The sequence below is a fragment of the Macaca mulatta genome, chromosome 6 (genome assembly GCF_049350105.2).
Source record: "Macaca mulatta isolate MMU2019108-1 chromosome 6, T2T-MMU8v2.0, whole genome shotgun sequence".
Taxonomy (NCBI): domain Eukaryota; kingdom Metazoa; phylum Chordata; class Mammalia; order Primates; family Cercopithecidae; genus Macaca; species Macaca mulatta.
The window spans coordinates 105,333,082-105,358,554 of record NC_133411.1 but is presented as its reverse complement, the minus strand read 5'-3'; the positions used below and the strand labels follow the sequence as shown (position 1 = coordinate 105,358,554).

At 57.9% G+C, this 25,473-nt stretch overlaps 1 protein-coding gene across 1 annotated transcript; it reads right to left on the bottom strand.

The window, feature by feature from the left end:
• Positions 1-13,441: 13,441 nt before the first annotated feature.
• Positions 13,442-25,161, bottom strand: LOC144341497 (SH3 domain and tetratricopeptide repeat-containing protein 1-like). Its single transcript, XM_078005056.1, has 7 exons — positions 24,829-25,161; positions 24,126-24,306; positions 22,800-22,950; positions 18,689-18,811; positions 17,827-17,983; positions 16,670-16,866; positions 13,442-13,842 (listed from the first exon to the last, which is right to left on the bottom strand). Exons 1-3 carry the CDS (start codon positions 25,010-25,012, stop codon positions 22,917-22,919), a joined length of 399 nt encoding a protein of 132 aa, XP_077861182.1. The 5' UTR covers positions 25,013-25,161; the 3' UTR covers positions 13,442-13,842; positions 16,670-16,866; positions 17,827-17,983; positions 18,689-18,811; positions 22,800-22,916.
• Positions 25,162-25,473: the final 312 nt, after the last annotated feature.

Genomic DNA, 25,473 nt, shown 5'->3' with positions numbered 1-25,473 from the left:
AGGAGGTGAACACCCACTTGTGATATCTTTCCTAATTTGCAGGGGGAGAGAGGATCATTTCATTCCCAATATTGCAAAAGATGTACACGCTCACCGCGTGATATTGTCATTAATATTCCAAGGCACAGAAGATTATGTTACTCCAAAAATCGCAGAAAGTGTACACCCCCCAGTGATGTTGTTCCCATGATCCGGGAGGGAAGAGGATGATATTACTTTCAATGTCGCCGAGGGTGTACATGCCACCGGTGATACTTTTCCTAAATTCCACCTGGGAGAGGATGATACTACTCAGATATCTCAGGGGTTATAAACACTCCTTTGATATGGTTCCTAATATCCAGGCGGGAAGTGGATGATATTCCTCCCTACATTGGAGAGGGTGAACACCCGTCTATGATACTGCTCGTAATGTCTAGAGGGGGAGATGATATTACTCGCAAAATCTTAAACACGCTGTGTGTACATCGTGGATCCTAATACACAGGAATAGATATAACACCTCAAGTCGCGGGGAGTGTCTACCCTGACTGTCACATTGTTTCCTATACCTAGTAAGGAGAGGATGATTTGGCAACCAATATCCAGGAAGTTAACACGCCCCCTGTGATATGGTTCCTAATATCCACGTTGGCAGAGGATGATAATACTGTCAATATGAAAGTGGTTGTCCAACTCGCCTGAGATATTTTTTCTACTATCCAGAAGAAGAGAGAATGATAATACTCCCAATAGTGCTGGGTGTGTCTTCCGCCATGTGACATTGTTCTCAACAGCTAAAGTGAGAGAAGATAATAACATGCATTGTACTGCAGGGGGTGTAAACAAACAGTGACGTTGTCTCGCAGGGGGGTGAGCCACCCCCCGCGAGGTGGGGACCAATAGCCACCCCCTCTCCCCCCCTTGGCTATTGGGAGCCACCTCGCAGGGGGGTGAGCCACCCCCCGCGAGGTGGGGACCAATAGCCACCCCCTCTCCCCCCCTTGGCTATTGGGAGCCACCTCGCAGGGGGGTGAGCCACCCCCCGCGAGGTGGGGACCAATAGCCACCCCCTCTCCCCCCCTTGGCTATTGGGAGCCACCTCGCAGGGGGGTGAGCCACCCCCCGCGAGGTGGGGACCAATAGCCACCCCCTCTCCCCCCCTTGGCTATTGGGAGCCACCTCGCAGGGGGGTGAGCCACCCCCCGCGAGGTGGGGACCAATAGCCACCCCCTCTCCCCCCCTTGGCTATTGGGAGCCACCTCGCAGGGGGGTGAGCCACCCCCCGCGAGGTGGGGACCAATAGCCACCCCCTCTCCCCCCCTTGGCTATTGGGAGCCACCTCGCAGGGGGGTGAGCCACCCCCCGCGAGGTGGGGACCAATAGCCACCCCCTCTCCCCCCCTTGGCTATTGGGAGCCACCTCGCAGGGGGGTGAGCCACCCCCCGCGAGGTGGGGACCAATAGCCACCCCCTCTCCCCCCCTTGGCTATTGGGAGCCACCTCGCAGGGGGGTGAGCCACCCCCCGCGAGGTGGGGACCAATAGCCACCCCCTCTCCCCCCCTTGGCTATTGGGAGCCACCTCGCAGGGGGGTGAGCCACCCCCCGCGAGGTGGGGACCAATAGCCACCCCCTCTCCCCCCCTTGGCTATTGGGAGCCACCTCGCAGGGGGGTGAGCCACCCCCCGCGAGGTGGGGACCAATAGCCACCCCCTCTCCCCCCCTTGGCTATTGGGAGCCACCTCGCAGGGGGGTGAGCCACCCCCCGCGAGGTGGGGACCAATAGCCACCCCCTCTCCCCCCCTTGGCTATTGGGAGCCACCTCGCAGGGGGGTGAGCCACCCCCCGCGAGGTGGGGACCAATAGCCACCCCCTCTCCCCCCCTTGGCTATTGGGAGCCACCTCGCAGGGGGGTGAGCCACCCCCCGCGAGGTGGGGACCAATAGCCACCCCCTCTCCCCCCCTTGGCTATTGGGAGCCACCTCGCAGGGGGGTGAGCCACCCCCCGCGAGGTGGGGACCAATAGCCACCCCCTCTCCCCCCCTTGGCTATTGGGAGCCACCTCGCAGGGGGGTGAGCCACCCCCCGCGAGGTGGGGACCAATAGCCACCCCCTCTCCCCCCCTTGGCTATTGGGAGCCACCTCGCAGGGGGGTGAGCCACCCCCCGCGAGGTGGGGACCAATAGCCACCCCCTCTCCCCCCCTTGGCTATTGGGAGCCACCTCGCAGGGGGGTGAGCCACCCCCCGCGAGGTGGGGACCAATAGCCACCCCCTCTCCCCCCCTTGGCTATTGGGAGCCACCTCGCAGGGGGGTGAGCCACCCCCCGCGAGGTGGGGACCAATAGCCACCCCCTCTCCCCCCCTTGGCTATTGGGAGCCACCTCGCAGGGGGGTGAGCCACCCCCCGCGAGGTGGGGACCAATAGCCACCCCCTCTCCCCCCCTTGGCTATTGGGAGCCACCTCGCAGGGGGGTGAGCCACCCCCCGCGAGGTGGGGACCAATAGCCACCCCCTCTCCCCCCCTTGGCTATTGGGAGCCACCTCGCAGGGGGGTGAGCCACCCCCCGCGAGGTGGGGACCAATAGCCACCCCCTCTCCCCCCCTTGGCTATTGGGAGCCACCTCGCAGGGGGGTGAGCCACCCCCCGCGAGGTGGGGACCAATAGCCACCCCCTCTCCCCCCCTTGGCTATTGGGAGCCACCTCGCAGGGGGGTGAGCCACCCCCCGCGAGGTGGGGACCAATAGCCACCCCCTCTCCCCCCCTTGGCTATTGGGAGCCACCTCGCAGGGGGGTGAGCCACCCCCCGCGAGGTGGGGACCAATAGCCACCCCCTCTCCCCCCCTTGGCTATTGGGAGCCACCTCGCAGGGGGGTGAGCCACCCCCCGCGAGGTGGGGACCAATAGCCACCCCCTCTCCCCCCCTTGGCTATTGGGAGCCACCTCGCAGGGGGGTGAGCCACCCCCCGCGAGGTGGGGACCAATAGCCACCCCCTCTCCCCCCCTTGGCTATTGGGAGCCACCTCGCAGGGGGGTGAGCCACCCCCCGCGAGGTGGGGACCAATAGCCACCCCCTCTCCCCCCCTTGGCTATTGGGAGCCACCTCGCAGGGGGGTGAGCCACCCCCCGCGAGGTGGGGACCAATAGCCACCCCCTCTCCCCCCCTTGGCTATTGGGAGCCACCTCGCAGGGGGGTGAGCCACCCCCCGCGAGGTGGGGACCAATAGCCACCCCCTCTCCCCCCCTTGGCTATTGGGAGCCACCTCGCAGGGGGGTGAGCCACCCCCCGCGAGGTGGGGACCAATAGCCACCCCCTCTCCCCCCTTGGCTATTGGGAGCCACCTCGCAGGGGGGTGAGCCACCCCCCGCGAGGTGGGGACCAATAGCCACCCCCTCTCCCCCCCTTGGCTATTGGGAGCCACCTCGCAGGGGGGTGAGCCACCCCCCGCGAGGTGGGGACCAATAGCCACCCCCTCTCCCCCCCTTGGCTATTGGGAGCCACCTCGCAGGGGGGTGAGCCACCCCCCGCGAGGTGGGGACCAATAGCCACCCCCTCTCCCCCCCTTGGCTATTGGGAGCCACCTCGCAGGGGGGTGAGCCACCCCCCGCGAGGTGGGGACCAATAGCCACCCCCTCTCCCCCCCTTGGCTATTGGGAGCCACCTCGCAGGGGGGTGAGCCACCCCCCGCGAGGTGGGGACCAATAGCCACCCCCTCTCCCCCCCTTGGCTATTGGGAGCCACCTCGCAGGGGGGTGAGCCACCCCCCGCGAGGTGGGGACCAATAGCCACCCCCTCTCCCCCCCTTGGCTATTGGGAGCCACCTCGCAGGGGGGTGAGCCACCCCCCGCGAGGTGGGGACCAATAGCCACCCCCTCTCCCCCCCTTGGCTATTGGGAGCCACCTCGCAGGGGGGTGAGCCACCCCCCGCGAGGTGGGGACCAATAGCCACCCCCTCTCCCCCCCTTGGCTATTGGGAGCCACCTCGCAGGGGGGTGAGCCACCCCCCGCGAGGTGGGGACCAATAGCCACCCCCTCTCCCCCCCTTGGCTATTGGGAGCCACCTCGCAGGGGGGTGAGCCACCCCCCGCGAGGTGGGGACCAATAGCCACCCCCTCTCCCCCCCTTGGCTATTGGGAGCCACCTCGCAGGGGGGTGAGCCACCCCCCGCGAGGTGGGGACCAATAGCCACCCCCTCTCCCCCCCTTGGCTATTGGGAGCCACCTCGCAGGGGGGTGAGCCACCCCCCGCGAGGTGGGGACCAATAGCCACCCCCTCTCCCCCCCTTGGCTATTGGGAGCCACCTCGCAGGGGGGTGAGCCACCCCCCGCGAGGTGGGGACCAATAGCCACCCCCTCTCCCCCCCTTGGCTATTGGGAGCCACCTCGCAGGGGGGTGAGCCACCCCCCGCGAGGTGGGGACCAATAGCCACCCCCTCTCCCCCCCTTGGCTATTGGGAGCCACCTCGCAGGGGGGTGAGCCACCCCCCGCGAGGTGGGGACCAATAGCCACCCCCTCTCCCCCCCTTGGCTATTGGGAGCCACCTCGCAGGGGGGTGAGCCACCCCCCGCGAGGTGGGGACCAATAGCCACCCCCTCTCCCCCCCTTGGCTATTGGGAGCCACCTCGCAGGGGGGTGAGCCACCCCCCGCGAGGTGGGGACCAATAGCCACCCCCTCTCCCCCCCTTGGCTATTGGGAGCCACCTCGCAGGGGGGTGAGCCACCCCCCGCGAGGTGGGGACCAATAGCCACCCCCTCTCCCCCCCTTGGCTATTGGGAGCCACCTCGCAGGGGGGTGAGCCACCCCCCGCGAGGTGGGGACCAATAGCCACCCCCTCTCCCCCCCTTGGCTATTGGGAGCCACCTCGCAGGGGGGTGAGCCACCCCCCGCGAGGTGGGGACCAATAGCCACCCCCTCTCCCCCCCTTGGCTATTGGGAGCCACCTCGCAGGGGGGTGAGCCACCCCCCGCGAGGTGGGGACCAATAGCCACCCCCTCTCCCCCCCTTGGCTATTGGGAGCCACCTCGCAGGGGGGTGAGCCACCCCCCGCGAGGTGGGGACCAATAGCCACCCCCTCTCCCCCCCTTGGCTATTGGGAGCCACCTCGCAGGGGGGTGAGCCACCCCCCGCGAGGTGGGGACCAATAGCCACCCCCTCTCCCCCCCTTGGCTATTGGGAGCCACCTCGCAGGGGGGTGAGCCACCCCCCGCGAGGTGGGGACCAATAGCCACCCCCTCTCCCCCCCTTGGCTATTGGGAGCCACCTCGCAGGGGGGTGAGCCACCCCCCGCGAGGTGGGGACCAATAGCCACCCCCTCTCCCCCCCTTGGCTATTGGGAGCCACCTCGCAGGGGGGTGAGCCACCCCCCGCGAGGTGGGGACCAATAGCCACCCCCTCTCCCCCCCTTGGCTATTGGGAGCCACCTCGCAGGGGGGTGAGCCACCCCCCGCGAGGTGGGGACCAATAGCCACCCCCTCTCCCCCCCTTGGCTATTGGGAGCCACCTCGCAGGGGGGTGAGCCACCCCCCGCGAGGTGGGGACCAATAGCCACCCCCTCTCCCCCCCTTGGCTATTGGGAGCCACCTCGCAGGGGGGTGAGCCACCCCCCGCGAGGTGGGGACCAATAGCCACCCCCTCTCCCCCCCTTGGCTATTGGGAGCCACCTCGCAGGGGGGTGAGCCACCCCCCGCGAGGTGGGGACCAATAGCCACCCCCTCTCCCCCCCTTGGCTATTGGGAGCCACCTCGCAGGGGGGTGAGCCACCCCCCGCGAGGTGGGGACCAATAGCCACCCCCTCTCCCCCCCTTGGCTATTGGGAGCCACCTCGCAGGGGGGTGAGCCACCCCCCGCGAGGTGGGGACCAATAGCCACCCCCTCTCCCCCCCTTGGCTATTGGGAGCCACCTCGCAGGGGGGTGAGCCACCCCCCGCGAGGTGGGGACCAATAGCCACCCCCTCTCCCCCCCTTGGCTATTGGGAGCCACCTCGCAGGGGGGTGAGCCACCCCCCGCGAGGTGGGGACCAATAGCCACCCCCTCTCCCCCCCTTGGCTATTGGGAGCCACCTCGCAGGGGGGTGAGCCACCCCCCGCGAGGTGGGGACCAATAGCCACCCCCTCTCCCCCCCTTGGCTATTGGGAGCCACCTCGCAGGGGGGTGAGCCACCCCCCGCGAGGTGGGGACCAATAGCCACCCCCTCTCCCCCCCTTGGCTATTGGGAGCCACCTCGCAGGGGGGTGAGCCACCCCCCGCGAGGTGGGGACCAATAGCCACCCCCTCTCCCCCCCTTGGCTATTGGGAGCCACCTCGCAGGGGGGTGAGCCACCCCCCGCGAGGTGGGGACCAATAGCCACCCCCTCTCCCCCCCTTGGCTATTGGGAGCCACCTCGCAGGGGGGTGAGCCACCCCCCGCGAGGTGGGGACCAATAGCCACCCCCTCTCCCCCCCTTGGCTATTGGGAGCCACCTCGCAGGGGGGTGAGCCACCCCCCGCGAGGTGGGGACCAATAGCCACCCCCTCTCCCCCCCTTGGCTATTGGGAGCCACCTCGCAGGGGGGTGAGCCACCCCCCGCGAGGTGGGGACCAATAGCCACCCCCTCTCCCCCCCTTGGCTATTGGGAGCCACCTCGCAGGGGGGTGAGCCACCCCCCGCGAGGTGGGGACCAATAGCCACCCCCTCTCCCCCCCTTGGCTATTGGGAGCCACCTCGCAGGGGGGTGAGCCACCCCCCGCGAGGTGGGGACCAATAGCCACCCCCTCTCCCCCCCTTGGCTATTGGGAGCCACCTCGCAGGGGGGTGAGCCACCCCCCGCGAGGTGGGGACCAATAGCCACCCCCTCTCCCCCCCTTGGCTATTGGGAGCCACCTCGCAGGGGGGTGAGCCACCCCCCGCGAGGTGGGGACCAATAGCCACCCCCTCTCCCCCCCTTGGCTATTGGGAGCCACCTCGCAGGGGGGTGAGCCACCCCCCGCGAGGTGGGGACCAATAGCCACCCCCTCTCCCCCCCTTGGCTATTGGGAGCCACCTCGCAGGGGGGTGAGCCACCCCCCGCGAGGTGGGGACCAATAGCCACCCCCTCTCCCCCCCTTGGCTATTGGGAGCCACCTCGCAGGGGGGTGAGCCACCCCCCGCGAGGTGGGGACCAATAGCCACCCCCTCTCCCCCCCTTGGCTATTGGGAGCCACCTCGCAGGGGGGTGAGCCACCCCCCGCGAGGTGGGGACCAATAGCCACCCCCTCTCCCCCCCTTGGCTATTGGGAGCCACCTCGCAGGGGGGTGAGCCACCCCCCGCGAGGTGGGGACCAATAGCCACCCCCTCTCCCCCCCTTGGCTATTGGGAGCCACCTCGCAGGGGGGTGAGCCACCCCCCGCGAGGTGGGGACCAATAGCCACCCCCTCTCCCCCCCTTGGCTATTGGGAGCCACCTCGCAGGGGGGTGAGCCACCCCCCGCGAGGTGGGGACCAATAGCCACCCCCTCTCCCCCCCTTGGCTATTGGGAGCCACCTCGCAGGGGGGTGAGCCACCCCCCGCGAGGTGGGGACCAATAGCCACCCCCTCTCCCCCCCTTGGCTATTGGGAGCCACCTCGCAGGGGGGTGAGCCACCCCCCGCGAGGTGGGGACCAATAGCCACCCCCTCTCCCCCCCTTGGCTATTGGGAGCCACCTCGCAGGGGGGTGAGCCACCCCCCGCGAGGTGGGGACCAATAGCCACCCCCTCTCCCCCCCTTGGCTATTGGGAGCCACCTCGCAGGGGGGTGAGCCACCCCCCGCGAGGTGGGGACCAATAGCCACCCCCTCTCCCCCCCTTGGCTATTGGGAGCCACCTCGCAGGGGGGTGAGCCATGGTGGACTCACAGCCTGGTTCCTATATTTTGAGTAGTATCATCTGCCTCTCTGGAAATAATGTACTGTTTCACAGACGGGTGTACACCCTCAGTGTATTGCTCTAGGAGCAATAATATAATTAATTATTATGCATCAATGATCGATTTTAATAATTATCAGTAATACTATCAATTAATAATTTTCTATTAATTACTGATAAATGTTTGAAATAGATTATGATCTACTCCAAGAATTATTGTTTAATATTAATGTCATTTATCAATATTATTATTTCTTAATATTAATTATTAATTTTTTGCCAACATCCCTTAGTATTGATTTAAGTCACATTAGTTGTTGATATCATTATTTTATTATTAATTGTGTTAATATTATTAATTATTAATACTAATCGTTAACATTTTTCACCAGTGTTTATAGTATCCTAATTGTGATTTTAAATATCTGTGATTAATATTAATTTTTATATTTATTAATATTAATAATTAATAATCTTGTTTCTGATATCCTGCCAGGAGAGGATTATATTACTCCCAGTGTCGCAGAAATTGTAAACCCCTCTATGATGTTATTCCTAGTAGCCAGGGGGTAAAGCATGACATTATTGAAACTACCGCAGTGTGTGTTCATGCCGTCGGTCAGCTTTTTCCTTCTATCCAGGGTGGGAGAGGTTTATATGACTCCCAATATCACCGTGGGCGTGGACCTCCACCGTGTTATTTTCCCTGACATCCAAATGTGGAGAGGGTGATGTTTCTTCCGATTTCGCTTGGGTTGTACACCACCCCTGTTATATGATTCCTACTATCCAGCTGGCGAGAGGATGATATCAGTCTCAATATTGCAGGAGGTGTACACTCCTTGGTGATATTGTTCCTAATATCCAGGGACGGAGAGGATGATATCACTCCCATTAAAGCAGGTGGTGTACACCTCTTCTGTGACATTGTTCCTAATAGCCAGCCAGGGAGAGGAAGATATTACCGCCAATATCGCAGGGGTGTACACCCCCTTATGATATTGTTCCTTATATCCTGGGAGAGAGACGATGATACTAGTGGCAATGTCGCAGGGGTTGTACACACCCACTGTGCTATTGTTCCGAATAACACGATATGACTCCCAATATCACAGGGGGGAGGTACATCCTCCTGTGATATTGTTTCTTATATTCAGGGGGAGAGGATGATATGACTCCCAATATCACAGGGGTTGTACACACCTCCTGCAATATTGTTCCTAATATCCCGAAGGGGAGAGCATAATATTACTCTCAATATCTCAGGGGGTGTACACCTCCTTTGTAATATTTTTCTTCATATCCATGATAGGAGAGGATGATAAGACTCCCAGTATGGCAAGAAGTGTACAGCCGGCTGTGATATAGTTCCTTACATCCAGGTAGGGAGAGGATGTTGTTACTGCCCATATCGTACAAAGTGTAAAACCCCTTCGATATTTTGCCTACAATCCTGAGGGGAGAGGATGATATTACTCCCAAAATCGAAGAAGGTGTACACCCCCCTGGGACACTGCACCCAATATTCACGTTGGGAGACGATGACAATATGCCCAATATCGCAGGGGATGTACACCCACCCTAGGATATTGTTCCTATATCGAGTGTGGGAGAAGACGCTATTACTCCCAATAACGGAGGGGCTGTGGCTGTACACCCCTCCTGTGATATTGTTCTTTATATCCTAGGGAAAAGAGGATGATATTACACCCAATACCGCAGGGGGTGTACACCCACTCAGTGATGTTGTTCTTAATGTACTCCACCTCCCACCACCAGGGATATCGTTCCTAATATCCAGGGGAAGAGAGGATAACATTATGCCCAATATTGCTGGGGAGTATACACAACCTCTGTGATGTTGTTCCTAGGATCCAAAGGTAGAGACGATGATATTACTGGCCATATCGCAGGGGGTGTACACCCTTCTGTGATATCGTTTTTGACATTCAGTTGGGGGAGAGGATCACATTAATCCCAATATCGCAGAAGGTGTACAGACTCCTGTGATGTGGTTCCTAATGTACAGGGGAAAGAGAAGAATATTATTCTCAATATCGCAGGGTGTGTAACCACCCTGTCCCCTGTATATTGTCCCTAATATGCAGAGGGGTGGAGGCTGACAGTACTCCCAATATCCCAGAAGGTGCACACACACCTGTGATATAGTTTCTAATATCCAGCGGGAAAGAGGCTGATTTTACTTTCGATATCACAGTGGGTGTACACCGCCCCCAACCCCGGGGTATCGTTCCTAATATCCAGGCGGGAAGAAGATGACATTGCTGACAATATCGAAGGGGGTGGACAACTCTTCTGTGATATGGTTCCTGATATCCAGGGGGTGAGTGGATGATGTGTACACCCCGCCTGTGATATGAATCCTAAAACCTAGAAGAAGAGAGAATGACATTGCTTCCAAAAACACACGGGGTGTACACACCCCGCTGTGATATTGTTCCTCATAACTTGTAGGGGAGAGCGTGATATTACTTCCAATATGACAGTGGCTTGACACCCAGTCTGTGATATTGGTTCTGCACACCAACTCTGTGCCCCTCTTTTCCATGCGTTCTCTCCTCACTGTTGGAACCTCGGGGGAGGCTTTATCTCTGGTTACAGATGAAGAGACGAGGGGTCTGAGAGGTTAAGCAAGTTTGTTACTGGAAAGGGGTCCCGATCCAGACTCCAAGAGAGGTTTCTTGGATCTCACAGAAGAAAGAATTCGGGGCGAGTCCATCAAGTGAAAGCAACTTTATGAGGAAAGAAAAGGAAGAAAAGAATGGCTACTCTGGCCGGGCGCAGCGGCTCACTCCTGTAATCCTAGAACTTTGGGATGCCGAGGCAGGTGGATCACCTGAGGTGAGAAGTTCGAGACCAGCCTGGTCCAACATGGCAAAACCCTGTCTCCACTAAAATACAAAACATTAACGGTGTGGTGGCAGGTGCCTGTAATCCCAGCTACTAGGAAGGCTGAGGCAGGAGAATCGTTTAACCCAGGAGGCGGAGGTTGTAGTGAGCCAAGATCATGCCATTGCATTCTAGTTCGGCCAACAGAGCAAGACTCCATCTCAAAAAAAAAAAAAGAAAGAAAAAAAAAGAATGGCTGCTCCACAGGCAGAGTGGCCCCAAAAGCTGCTGGTTGCCCATTTTCATGGTTATTTCTTGATCATACGCTAAACAAGGGTTGGACGATTCATGAGTGTTCCAGGAAAGGGGTGGGCAATTCCCAGAACTGAGAGTTTCTGCCTTCCCTTCTGAGACCGTGTAGGGCAACCTCCAGATGTTGCCATGGCATCTGTAAACTGTCGTGGCGCTGGTGGGAGTGTCTTGTAGCAGTTAAGGCATTATAATTAGCACATAATGAGCTGTGAGGGCAATCAGAGGTCACTCTCGTGGCCATCTTGGGTTTGGGGCTTTGACCGACTTCTTTACTGCAACCTGCTTTATCAGCAAGGTCTTTATGACCTGTATCTTGTGGGGACCTCCTATCTCATCCTGTGACGAAGAATGCCTAGCCTACTGGGAATGCGGCCCAGCAGGTCTCAGCCTCCTTTTACCCAGCCCCCATTCAAGATGGAGTCGCTCTGGTTCACGTGCCTCTGACAAGCTGGCCTGGGTTGAGTGTCCCCTAGTGTGTGGTTGTTGGAGCTGTTCCTAGGAGTAAGAGGGATTGTCAGTAGGAAACAGGCCTCGGTTAGCCCTGGGGCTGGCACTCTGCCCCAGTATGTCGGTCTCATTTTAGTGGTGACAAAACTGGGGCTCAGAGACATCAACTCCCTCACCCCGAACCCCCAGACTGTGCGTGGTGGGCTGGGGTTTGAATGTGGGGCTTGAAGACCCATCATCTCCTCTGGTCCCCCAGTCTCTGCTGCCCAGGAGAAACAGGATCCCAGGATCCAGGCCCCTCATGGCACCAGCCAGGGTGGGTGGAGATGAGGAGGCACAGTTCCAAAGACCCCCGGACTCTGAGGCAGGTCGGGGGCCGAGAGCAACCCGGACCTGCGGACCCCACCCCGAGAAGAATAGCTGCAGGCCCGGCCCAGCGGGCAGGAGGTCTGTGTCCTCAGTCAACTTGAAGGCGCTTCCCGCTCCTCCAGCCAGGCCGTGCCGTCTTCACGTTTCCAGTCATGCGGCCTCCTCTCCAATTCCCAAGCCCAACCCACAGAGACAACGATCTGGGGTCAACGTGAGGTTTGTCAGCAGCTCTGACCCGCTGCTTCCCGCCAGCCCCGCGGCCCGTTCTGGAAAACTCTCTGCTGTCCCCTGGTGGGGAGGCTCGGGGCAGGGCTCTGGTTGCAAGCATGGGGTCCCAGAACCTCCTGGCTCTGTCACCTCTGCTGGGTGGCAAACCAACCCAGGACTGAACCAGTGACACCTGTGGCGCTCCCAGAACCTCCTGGCTCTGTCACCTCTGCTCGGTGGAACACCAACCCAGGACTGAAGCAGCAGATGGGTGCCTGATTCCTTATTATCAGAGCTCCGCCCACTGGCAAGTCCCTCTCCGGGCCTCAGTTTCCCCTTCCATTAAACAAGGGGCTTGGGGGATACAAAGGAGAGGTAACAGCTTAGTGAGGATGGGAGGTTTCTTCTGGGGAGATGAATACATTTATGAAACTTGATGGCGTGAGTGGTTGCACAGGACTGTGAATGCACAAATGCCACATTATTTGCGTTGAAATAGTTCATTGCATGCGATGTGAAAGTCACCTCATTTAAAGTGTTTAAAAGAGGGGCCTGGGAGAGTGCAGTGTATGTGAGAATCACGTGGGACACCCACAGTCTCTAACCTCGGTTTCCTTGCCGTAAACTGGCAGAGACCGTGTGAGCTGTGTTCCTTGGGCCAAGATTCCAAGAAGGAAAACCTGGGTTTCCAGGGACTGGGATGAGGGCCGGAGGCTGGAAGGGGAGGGGTATGTGGGGACGGCTGGGGGGCAGCCCAGATAAGGCTTTCAATACTGGGTAGCAGCGTCTACACAGGCGGAGATCCCCGCATCTCACTTCCCGCAGGGCTGACCAGTGGTCAGAGGTGGGACTGGCCAGGCCCGGCCCAACCAAGTCTGGGAGCAGAGGACACTGAGTGAGGGATCCCTGGGGCCACCCTCACTGGCCTGTGGCTCTCCTGACACCACAAGAGAGGTCCAGGAGCTGACCTTGGGTCCTAATGGGGGACATCTTCCTGGCTGCAGGCTGGCAGGGTGGTGTGGTGGTCAGTGTACTGGGCTCTGCGTCTCCGCCCCTACCTGCTGTGTGACGGTGGGCCAGACACCTAACCTCTCTGTGCCTCTATTTCTTCAATGGCGAACAGGGACACTAGCAGCCCCCACATCCAGGCACAGTGGCCTGAAGGTTAAAGGCAAGGGCGGCACGAGACCTACAGCAAGAGCTCTGAGCAGGGAGAGCAAGGAGCTGCCCAGAGTTCCACCACCATCTCCCCTCTGGCCGCCGAGGAAACCGAGGCTCATGATGACCTGGCCCAGGTCTGTTGGACTCACAGTTGTTCTCATCCCCAAGATCAGCGGGCTGCCACCAGGGAAGGAGATGGCCCCCAGACACAGCCCAGGAAGCACACAGGGAAGGATGCCCTGGGGACTTCGGTATGTTATTGCAAAAAAAAAACCATTTATTGCTATTTGAACCCTGCTTTCATGCCTCCATTTCCCAGAAAATGAGCCACGGGAGACACCAGGAGAGGGAGGAGACCATCCTCCTTGCACAAAACCCACTCCCTCGGATGCTGTCCTCAGCGAGGGTGGCTGGGGGCCAACCAGGGGGCCCACCCGCAGAGTGGCAGAGGAGGCAGGTTGACCCTGCGGATGTTGAGCTCTGTGGCGAAGGTCCTGGCCTTCTGGTAGAAGAGGAGCGACTTCTCACGGTCCAGGAGGAAGTTGTGGGAGATGGTGGCCGGCCGCGTGTAGATCTTCAGCTGTGCCTTCTTGTTGCCCAGGTCCACGGCGGCTGCCAGTGCCAGCTGGTAGTACCCGGCTGCATCAAACGGGTCCTGAAGGGGACAGGTCATGCTCAGCAAAAGGGGGACTCGGAGCCCGTCTTCCCAGAGGCCGTTCCTGTCTCCAGGTCATTCCACATGTCCAGCCAATGCTGGCTCACCCCATGATCCCTGAAGCCTGTGACACTGCTGTGGTCTCAGCTGCAGGAGGTGGGGATGACCCTGACACCCCTGGAAGCCTTCCTGACTGCCCCTACGCCCCACTCACCCCAAGTCTCCTGCCCCAGTGCCACCCTCTCTGCAGGCAGTGGCTGCTTTCCCCATGGGCTGAGGTCAGGGCAGATCCTGCCTGCTCTGAGAGTTCCATGCAGGGCCCGTGGCTCCAAGCCACAGCAGGGGCACAGCGTTGAGTGACCCAGGCTCCCCTCTGGCCCCTGTCCATGCTGACCATTTCCAGGCCCTCCACGGGACAGGCCAGGTACAAAACCATCTCACAGGTGTTCTCTCTGGCAATGTTCCCTGAAATATTGACGGAGTGTGACTCCCCAGACATCCACTCCCATTTTCAATGCATCTTTGGCTCAAACTCACCATCCCTGGGTTGGGATGCCGTCTCCCAGACCTCCTCCTTGACCCTCCCATCCCCCACCCGGCTTCTCCCCAGGCGCCTCCTCCACATGGGGTCACCCAAGGGACCTCTCTAAGACCCATGCCTAGCCTGTCCCTCTTTACCATCTCAAGATGACTCCCAGGGCCAAGGACAAAGTCCAAGATGCAGCAGTCCATTCCCCCACTGCCCCGCCCCACACACGGCGCAGGGGCGTGAGAAGGCCCCGAGTCACCGCCACTGCTCATCCAATGCCCCCCGGCCCAGCCGAACACTGGACTCTGTGCTGGGTACGTGGCTGAGCCTAATGTCCTTGCTCCCAGTCTGAGGGACCTGGGAGTGAACACTGACCACACAGGGTGGCCCGGGCTGTGGCAGAGGGAAGCCCAGGAGCCTGTGGGGGGCCCAGGAGGCCCCAGACTCAGCCAGGGGTGGAAGGCAAAGGCTTCCTGAAGGGGTGGGGGCATCCCAACTAAACAGGAAGGAGCCAGCCAATGCATATGTCTCTGCGTGTGCCTGTGCATGTGTCTGTGCATATTTGGGTGCCTGTGTGTCTGTGCGTGTTTGTGTGCCTGTGTGCATGCCTGTGTGTGTGTGCGTGTCTGTGTGTGCGCGCCTGTGTGTGCGTGTGCCTGTGCCCGTGTGCATTTGCGTGTGCATTTCCATGTGCCTGTAGTGTGTGCAGCAGCTAGTGAGTGGCAGGCTGAGCCAGGACACACCTAATCCTACCTATTCCAGGGCTCGCTCTCACGTGTAGACTAAAGGGGACCCCTTTTTAGAGGCAATCGGCAAAGATGCCCATTTACCCCTGCCTCTCTGCCAGCCTTCCAGGCCCCATGCAGCCCGGCTTTTTCTCCTACTCCTCTGGGCCCTGGGTCCAGAGCCTACTACACAAGGAGGAGGGTGTAGCCTTGGAAAGACAGCCGCCCTTGGGGAATTCCAAGGGGGCCTCCCTGTGGGAAGCTGGCCTGCGCTGACAGCATAGTCACGATGAGGCCCAGAGGGCTGTGCATGGGAAGGAAGACTGTGCATGGGAAGGAGGGCTGTGCATGGGAAGGAGGTGAAGGAGGCCTCTGCCCCTCAACCCCAACCGTGGACTTTGGCCTCTCAGGTACTACTTGGCCCTTTCCTTCCTCCTGGGCAGGCGGAGTGGGCGGCAGGCTTGACCAAAACAGAGAAAGGCCTCTTCTGGGAGGCCCGTCCACCTGGGTCCCAGGCGAGCCCCTGAGCGGTGAGCAGCGTCCCTCTAGGTCTGACACTTGGCACCTCCCTGTCTGGCTGGGACTTGGGAGGCCACAGGGACCACTTCTGACCACCAGGTGTCGTCAGCACTGGGCGGGGGCCTTCCGGGCAGCCCCAGGCCTGCGGTGGGGGATATGCGGCGGGGTCTTAGGGCTGCCCCAGCTCCTCATGTTGTTCTAAGGCCCCCAAGATCTCGGCCGCAGGACTGGAGTGCCCTGGCCCCTCAGCCCATAAGGAGCACTGACGCGGTGCCGGTGCGATGCTGAGGAGGGGCGGTGCCTGCTGGGCAGAGGGGTGGAGACACCCCAGGTCTGAGTCTGACAGTCCCAGCTCTCCACCCCTGCAGGGCTGGGGGCAGAGGGAGCACAGCACCTCCCCTCGAGACAGACCCGACCCAGCAAGGCCTCAGCCTGGCTGGCTGGGGCCCCGCCCCACCGCACCTGCCCTGAGCTGGGGTTTCCCTGTCTGTGAACCCAATGGTAAGACACTGGTCCCACCCCACCCTTCCTGGGTGATGTGAAAATTCAAGGTGTCTTGGAACTCCAGGAAGGAGTTGCCCAGTGCAGGCTGGCACCCTGGGCAGGCTTCCTAGACGAGGCGCCAGGATTTGGGTTGGATCTTGCAACGTTGATTCAATGTGAGGATGATGCCGTCCTCCGAAATGTCCTTCTCCCGACCCTGTTTTCTTTGTTAAATGCAACTTGACACTTGACTGTCAAGAATCAGCTTTGGTGTCATCTCCTCCAGGAGGGCCCCCCGACTGCAATCCTCCTTCTTTATCCAGAGGACACCATTGCCTACTCATGTGTCAGCCTCCCTGGCTGAGACTGAGTTCTTGAGGGTGGGGCCTGGCCAGCTTGGGAGCTAGGTTGTATCTGCTGACCTTGCCGGCTCCTCCAGCCACTTGCAGAGCTCCATGGAGGCCACTGGGCCATTCCTAAGGAAGGCTGGAACCCAGGCCTCTGGGGTCTGGGTGGAGATCCCACTCCAAGGGGGCCGGGAACACCCCAAGCCCTGCCCCTCCCCACCCACCTTCAGGTCGTAGAAGATGATGTCACCGAGCACCTGGTACACATTCACGTAGTGGAGGGTCTCCTCGTCGAACTCCAGCGGCGAGTTGCAGAGCTATAGGGCCTTGAGGTAGAAGTGCTCTGCCAGCTTGCCATGACCCAGCTGATGGTGCAGGGCGGCCAGCCGGTGGTAGGCCATGCGCTCATTCAGCTGGTCCCCTGGGGTGGAGGCCAAAGGGGCAGGTGTGAGGATGTGGCTCCCTGGGGCAGGGAGGGCACAGGCCCCTCTGGAGCAGGTATGCAGACCCCAGGCAGTACACCTGGCTTGCCTGCAGGCACCTGCGGTCACCTGGGCAGCTCTGGCCGGTCCCTTCTGGGTTCCCAGACTCACTTTCCCATCTGCAAAGCAGAATTAATAAGGCCTGCCCCTGTCTACTGTGAGGCTTTGGCAAAGTCGGACTTGGATGGCCCAGCTCTGTGCCTACACATAGCCACCTGCCTATGCTCACTGGTTTTAACCAGGGGAGCCCAAAAGCCATGCAGTCCAGGTGCTCCCAGGCACCCCGGCTCCAGGCAACCCACAGACATAACATCCGACTCCTCCTGGGTGTGTCACAATCGGAGCCCCCTACTTTGGGGAGTCAGCTGCACACCTACTGTGTACTGGGCCACAGGGCACAAGGCGCTGGGGCATGCGGCCTGCCTAGGGTTCCCTGTCTCTGGAGGGGGACAGACGACCCTGGCACAGCACCAGGGGATGCCCGGCCTTAAGGGGCAGACTGTTGGAAGGGGAATTGGGATTTTATCAGCCAGAGAGCTGGGTGGTTGATGAGGGTGGGAAGGGTACAAGAGAAAGGGAATATGCCACTCAGCCTGGCACATACAGGGACCAACGAGATGCCTGGCATGTCTGGAAGGCAGAGGGCACACTGGGCGGCCCTTGTGGTCAGCAGCGGGAACAGGCAGAGGAAACAGAGCTCAGTCAGGCAGGGAGCTCTGCACTGCGTGAGACCTCGGGCTGTGCCGCACAGCTGGACGGGGAAGCCAGTTGGGCAGATCTGCCTGCCTGGACAGGAGACCAGGAAAATCCAGCAGCTGTTTCAGCTCCTGCCCTGCAGTCCTGGAGGCTGGGCTCTGGCAAAGTGTGGGTCCTGGCAGGGTGGGGCTCAGGGGACTTACCCAGAGTGATGCTGAGTGCTAGGGCCACGTAGGCAAACTCCAAGCACTCCTGGGGATTTTCCAGTGTGGCCAGCAGTGCCACCAGCTTGTTGCACAGCTGTAGCTGCAGCTCCGCCTTGCGGTTGCCTGTAGTCATTGCCAGGGCCAGGACCCGGTCCTACCACACAGGCAGGTGGGGTCAGGTTTCCCGTAGCACCCACCTTGCCCAGCGCCCTCCTCAGAGCTCAAACATGTGCTTGGAGCTTCCCACACCCCAGCTACACCTGTACCTCCACACAGCTCTGTGCTCTGGGATAACACACAGTTCAGACACCCAAGTTGGGGGCTGAAGAGTCACCTGAGGCCCATCCAGCTACACCCGGCAGCCTCAGACCCGTATTTCCCACCTGGTCACCGGGGGTCTGACTCGGGGGAGCCAGCACTCCTCTCTGCTCTAAAAACACCATATTTATCTGTGCCCAGGGCTGAGCCACACCGTGAGCTCAGAGGAAGGGAGAAGCCGTCCCACTTCGGGGTGCATGCAGACCCGGGCCTCCCACTGACATGCTGTGTGTCCTCTGACATGTCCCTGTGCCTCTCTGAGCCTCAGTTTCCTCATCTGAAAGATGGGGACAGAACTTCCCGCTCATGGTTGCTTGAGATCATCAGGTACAAGGGTAGAGCCATTGTCACATCCAGGCCCCGAGCGTTTGTCCCGGGCAGGGGCACGGTCAATATCATGCCCGGTGAGACCACTTGGAAACTAGCATGTGCATGGGTGGCCCTGCCTCCAGGTGGGAGGCCTCTGCCCTGCCACACCTGTGCCTCAGCCCTCCAGGTGCCCCCCTGAGGCCCACCCACATCAGCCCACAGGCCAGCTCACCCAGTAGAAGGACACAGCTTTCTCCTGCTCCCAGGCCCCACTGAAGAAGATGTCTCCAGCTGCCTCAAACAGCTCCGGCCCCAGGTTGGGGTCACCTGTGTACAGGACCACATTCTGTGCCACCTGAAAGGAGACAGAAGTTCCCTCAAGACCCACACCTGGTGAGGTGGCCATGCCCACCTTTTCCAGCCTCCTTCCTCTCACACACTACAGGTACACCTGAGCATTTTTCAGACCCTGTGCATTAGGGCTGCCCCCACCACTGACATGAGGACAATGAACTGATGCACCTGAGTGCCAGGAGATGACTGAGCAGCTGCAGCCCAGGAGCCCGACACCTGTGAATCCTACCACCAGGGCTAGCCCTAGCCCACTCCCCCTGCACTCAAACCAGTCTCCGTGGCCCCCAGATTGCTGGGAGCCCATCCCCTGGCTCCTTTCTGCGTTGCCACATCCCTGCCACATCAACAGTGTTTGTGGGTGGGCCTGGTCCCCTCTTGGCCATGAGCTCTTGATCCCTCTCCTCAGCTCAAGGAGGTATACAGCAGGTGCTCAGTAATGAAAGCTTCACCAGGCTCGTGGGCTTCACAATTTGTTCCGGATCACACTGTGTTTGGGAAAGCCTCTGAAAACAGCCACTATGATAGATTCATTTTGTAAGGAGATGTGCCACGTGTTGCTTGGAGCAAGTTCTTCTGTGTGTTAACTGAGTGGTCACATTATTTGAGCATGTGCTGTATTTGAGCAGGTGCTGGGCACTGTGAGGGGCTGCGCCTCTGCCCTCAGGGAGAAGATGCTGGCCACTGGGGGAGGATATGAGGGAACCAGTTGGAGGGAGGAAAAAGGCACACAACAGGTGCTCAGCAGTGGCTTAGGAATGAGTGGATGGATGGATGAATGGATGAGGAGATGTAGACACATGGATGGATGGATGAGTGTGTGGATAGATTAATGCTGGGATGGATGGATGGACGGATGGATGGATGGATGGATGAATGGATGGATGGATGGATGGATGGATGGATGGATGGATGGATGGATGGACGGACGGATGGACGGACGGGTGGGTGGATGGATGGGTGGATGGGTGGATGGTTGGATGGGTGGATGAGTGGATGGATGGATGGATGGATGGATGGATGGATGGATGGATGGATGGCTGGCTGGCTGGCTGGGTGGAATGATGTGTGTATGTCTGTATGTATGTATGGGTGGGTAGATAATGTATGGATGGGTGGAGGGTAGATGATGTATGTGCATATGGATGGATAGATGGTAGATGAATGTATGGATAAACAAATTGACAGATAGATGAATGGAGGGATGGATTAATAGGTAGATTGGTGGGTGGATGGATGAATGATGGATGGATGGACGAACAGTGAATGGATGGATGGGAGAAAGGATGGATGGAAGGATGGATGGATGGATGAATGGATGGGTGAATGGATGATGGATGGATGGAAGGATGAACAGGAGGATGGATGGATGATGGAAGCATGGATGGATGATGGAAGCATGGATGGATGATGGATGGATGGATGAATGGATAAAAGGATATGTGGATGGATGATGGATGGATGGAAGGATAAACTGGTGATTGGATGGATGATGGAAGGATGAACGGACAGATGGATGGAACAACAGGTGAATGGATGGATAGACGGGTGAATGGATGGATAAAAGGATGGGTGAATGATGGATGGGTGAATGATGGATGGATGAATGGACAGATGGATGAATGGACAGATGGATGGATGAATGGACAGATGGATGGATGATGGATGGATGGATGGATGGATGGATGGATGGATGGATGATGGATGGATGAACAAATGAATGGATGGATGATGGAAGGATGGATGGATGAATGGATAAATGGATAGATGGATGAATGATGGATGGATGGATGAACAGGAGGTGAGTGGATGGTCGATGGAAGGATGGATGGATGACAGATGGATATATGGATGAATGGATAAATGGATGAATGGATAAATGGATGAATGGATGAATGATGGATGGATGAATGGTGGATGGATGAATGATAGATGGATGGAAGGATGAACAGGTGGATGGATGGAAGGATGGAAGGATGAACAGGTGAATGGATGGTTGATGGAAGGATGAATGGACGGATGGATGGATGAACAGGTGAATGGATGGATAGACGGGTAAATGGATGTATGATAAAAGGATGGATGATAAAAGGATGGATGGATGAATGGACAGATGGATGGATGAATGGACAGATGGATGGATGATGGATGGATGGATGGATGGATGATGGATGGATGGATGAACAGATGAATGGATGGATGATGGAAGGATGGATGGATGAATGGATAAATGGATAGATGGATGAATGATGGATGGATGGATGAACAGGAGGTGAGTGGATGGTTGATGGAAGGATGAATGGATGATAGATGGATATATGGATGAATGGATAAATGGATGAATGGATAAATGGATGAATGGATGAATGATGGATGGATGAATGGTGGATGGATGAATGGTAGATGGATGGAAGGATGAACAGGTGGGTGGATGGAAGGATGAACAGGTGAATGGATGGTTGATGGAAGGATGAATGGACGGATGGATGGATGAACAGGTGAATGGATGGATAGACGGATGAATGGATGGATGATAAATGGATGTATGATAAAAGGATGGATGATAAAAGGATGGATAGATGAATGGACAGATGGATGGATGATGGCTGGATGGATGATGGATGGATGGATAAATGGATGGATGGATGGATGATGGATAGATGGAAGGATGAACAGATGAATGGATGGATGATGGAAGGATAGATGATGGAAAGATGGGTGGATGATGGAAGGATGGATGGATGGATGAATGGATAAATGGATGGATGGAAGGATGAACAGGAGGTGAGTGGATGGATGATGGAAGGATAGATGGATGATAGATGGATGGATGAATAAATGGATGAATGGATAAAATGGATGGATGGATGGATGAATGATGGATGGATGGAAGGACGAACAGGTGAATGGATGGATGATGGAAGGATGGATGGATGAATGGACGAACAGGTGGATGGATGGTGGCTGAATGAATGGATGATAAAAGAATGGATGAATGATGGATGGATGAATGGATGGATGGATGGACGATACATGGATGAATGGAAGGATGAACAGGTGAATGGAAGGATGAACAGGTGAATGGATGTATGATAGAAGGATGGATGGATGGATGGATGGAAGGATGAGCAGGCGAGTGGATGAATGATGGAAGGATGGATGGATGATGGATGGATGGAAGAATGAACAGGTGAATGGATGATGGAAGGATGGAAGAATGGACAGAGAGATGGATGAACAGCTCAATGGATGGATGGATGATAAAAGGATGGATGATGAATGAATGGATGGATGGATGGACAGCTGAATGAAAGCATCATGGATGGATGGAAGATGGTTGGATGGATAATGGAAAGATGGATGGAAGGATGGATGGAAGGATGGACGAACAGGTGAATGGATGGACGAAGAGGTGAACAGAAGCATGATGGATGGACGGATGGATAGAAGGATGAACAGTTGGATGGATGATGGAAAGATAGATGGAAGGATGGATGGATGGACGAACAGGTGAATGGATGGATGGACAGGTGAATGGATGGATGATAAAAGGATGGATGGATGATAGATGGATGGATGGACGGAGGGATGGATGGATGGACGGAGGGATGGATGATGGATGGATGGATGGATGCGTGGAAAGACAAACAGGTGAATGGATGGATGATGGAAGGATGGAAGGATGGATGGATGGATGATAGATGGATAGATGGAAGGACCCACAGGTATATGGGAAGATGATGGAAGAATGGATGGATGATGGATGGATGGATGGAAGGATGAGCAGGTAAACAGATAGATGATGGAAGGATGAATGGATGGGTGGATGGACAGGTGAATGGATGGATAGATGGGTGAATAGATGGATGAGAAAAGGATGGATGAATGATGGATGGATGGATGGACAGATGGATGGATGGACAGATGAATGGATGGGTGGATGGACAGAGAGTGAACAGCACAGGGGTCCTCCTGCATCCCTTGCCACTCACCTGGATGTACAGGTCCACCAGCTCGCTCTGCTGCAGGCTGTAGTAGATCTTCCCTGCTTGCAGGCAGGCACGCGCCTCCTTCTCTTTCTTCTGAAGATCAATGAAAGTCCCCAGACTTCATTTAGTGTAGTCCAGAGTGGATTTGTAGGCCCTGGAATCAGACACAGGTGTCAGAACAAGGGCTTTCATCCTCCTGGAACCAGTCTGCCTCCTCCTGTGGGTCTGGTGACAGATGAATCTGGAATGTGCGGACTGGGAACGGCCCTCTTGTGTGTGCAGTGTTCTGCCCTTCCCAGGCTACTGGGAGGGCCAGGGTGAACACACACAGCATGGAAAAGATGAAGGATATCCTTCTGAGGGAATTGAGCATCATGCTGCCCTGTGGCAGGAGGAGTGTGCTAGTCCATCTCCCCTGCCTTCCAGACATGGCCTGTGTCTTCTCCAGACGCACCAGGAGCCGTTAGTGTTCAGAGGCTATCTGGGCCGATGGTTCTCAAGGTGTGCAGGTATCACAGTCACCCGGAGGCCTGTCCCTATAGCTTGCTGGCCCTGCCCACAGAGCTTCCGGCTCCACAGGCCTGGGGCAGGCCCTAGAACTCCCACTTGCCACAGGCTCCTAGGTGACATGGATCCTGCTCTGCTGGTCCAGGGACTACACTTTGAGAAGCATGGCTCTAGCACACTGGCCCATTTTCCTTCTGTGAACCTGAGGCCAAGACTGGAGCCAGTCTCCCAGGTCCCCATGGAATCTGGCTCCTTCCCTGCTCTCTCAGTAAGTCTGACACTCGACGGGGTGTGACTGCAGCAATGTCACTGGGCCCTGTGGGTGGAGTGGCCAGGGCCATGGTTACCCCACCAGGTCAGGATGCTTGGGGGAAGCCGAGTAGGCCACATATGGGATGTGAGACCTTGAAACCCTGCCCCAGGGAAGCAGGTGACACAACTGGCTCTGTCTTCTGTGGGAGAGAAGCCACAGGTGGCTGCTGTGGTCACATTTAAGGGGACAGATGAAGGCCAGGAGTAAAGATTCGGGGCAGTCAGAGGTCAGATGACAAAAGCCACCATAGTAGGAAGAACAGCCCGAGTGCACGTACTGCCTCTGCTGGGGTGGAGATGACCTTTGACCCAACAAGGGAGGCTCAAGCTGGGACTCACGGGCCAGCAGCAGCCCTGGAACGACCCCAGGCCCACCAGCTCAAAGCATCTGATGCCAAGGAACCAAATGATCAAAAGGAGAGGGGCTGCTGGGGTCCTGGGCCAGATTTCTTGTGCCCCCCTCCCTGCCCTGCCCGTCCCCACCTCCACCACTGCAAAGCCAGCCCTTACCGCTCGGTACCCAGGGACAGGTAGAGCTGACTGATGGTCTCCAGGAGCTGCCCCTCCAGCACCTTGTCGGCCACCTTGCGGGCCAGGGAGAGCTGGAGCTCATGGTAGATGACACACTGGGCCTCACTGGGCATGACAGTGCCGTAGAAGTAGCACAGCCGCTGGAAGGACCGCAGCTGGCCTGGGCAGAAGACAAAATGGAAGACGTTAGTCTCCCAGCATTGAAGCGAGGCTGGCTGGGCTCGGAGGACCCTGCGCCATGCTTGCCTCTTTCACACCTCTGTGAGCCTGGGCCCCATAGGTGGGGAGACTGAGCACAGACAGGCCATGCACCCATTTCAGGACAGATTCCGAACACACAGTTACATGGGCACACCTTGGTGCAGATGCTCATGGTAGAGGCCGGCCTTCTTTACAACTCCCAGGGCTGAGGTCCTGGCCAGGCTCGGCCCCTGCACCAGGCCATCTATTTCTGCTTCACAAAGCCTCTCTGGCCAGGACCAGGGCCGCCTTCAGCCTGAGCTGATGAGGCCAGGGGCACAAGTAGCCCCTGTCGCAGATGGAACCCTGAGAGAGCAAAGCCAAGCATCATGTCTGCCACATACGGCATCATGTTGGGGGAACGGGGTTCAAAGCTGGGCCCTGGCTTTCCCACACATGCTTCTCTCATGCAACCAGGCTCCCAAGCCACAGGCTCACTGACCTCTCCCAAAGCCAGGGCGCTGGGAACAGTGGAAAGCTTCTGATTTTCTAGTGCCAGAAACATTCCGGAGATTAACACAGGAAACCAGGTACGCCAAATGGACAGCTGTTACACACACCACCCAACAACAGCTGAATACACAGTCCTCTCGAGCACCCATGGGACATTCCCCATGACAGACCATGTGCCAGGCCACAAAATGAGCCTCAGTGAATGGAGAAGGTCTGAGACCAAAGCAGAGGTGTTCTTCAGCTGTACTGGCATGAAACTGGAAATCAACAGTGAAGGAAATGTGAGAAATTCAAAAATATGTGGAAATTACACACTCCTAAACAACCAGTGAGTCAAAGAGACCATCAGGGAAACTGAAAACTAATTTGAGAAGAATGCAAACAAATGCACAGCCCGGGCCAGCGCGGTGGCTCACGCCTGTCATCCCAGCACTGTGGGAGGCCGAGGCGGGAGGATCGCTTGAGTCCAGGAGTTTGAGAACAGCCTGGGAAACATGGTGAAATCCCGTCTCTATAAAAAAATAAAATATAAAAATTAGCCGGGTAGGGTGGTGCATGTCTGTAATCCCAGCTACTCGGGAGGCTGAGGCATGAGAATGGCTTGAACCTGGGTAGAAGTTGCAGTGAGCCAAGA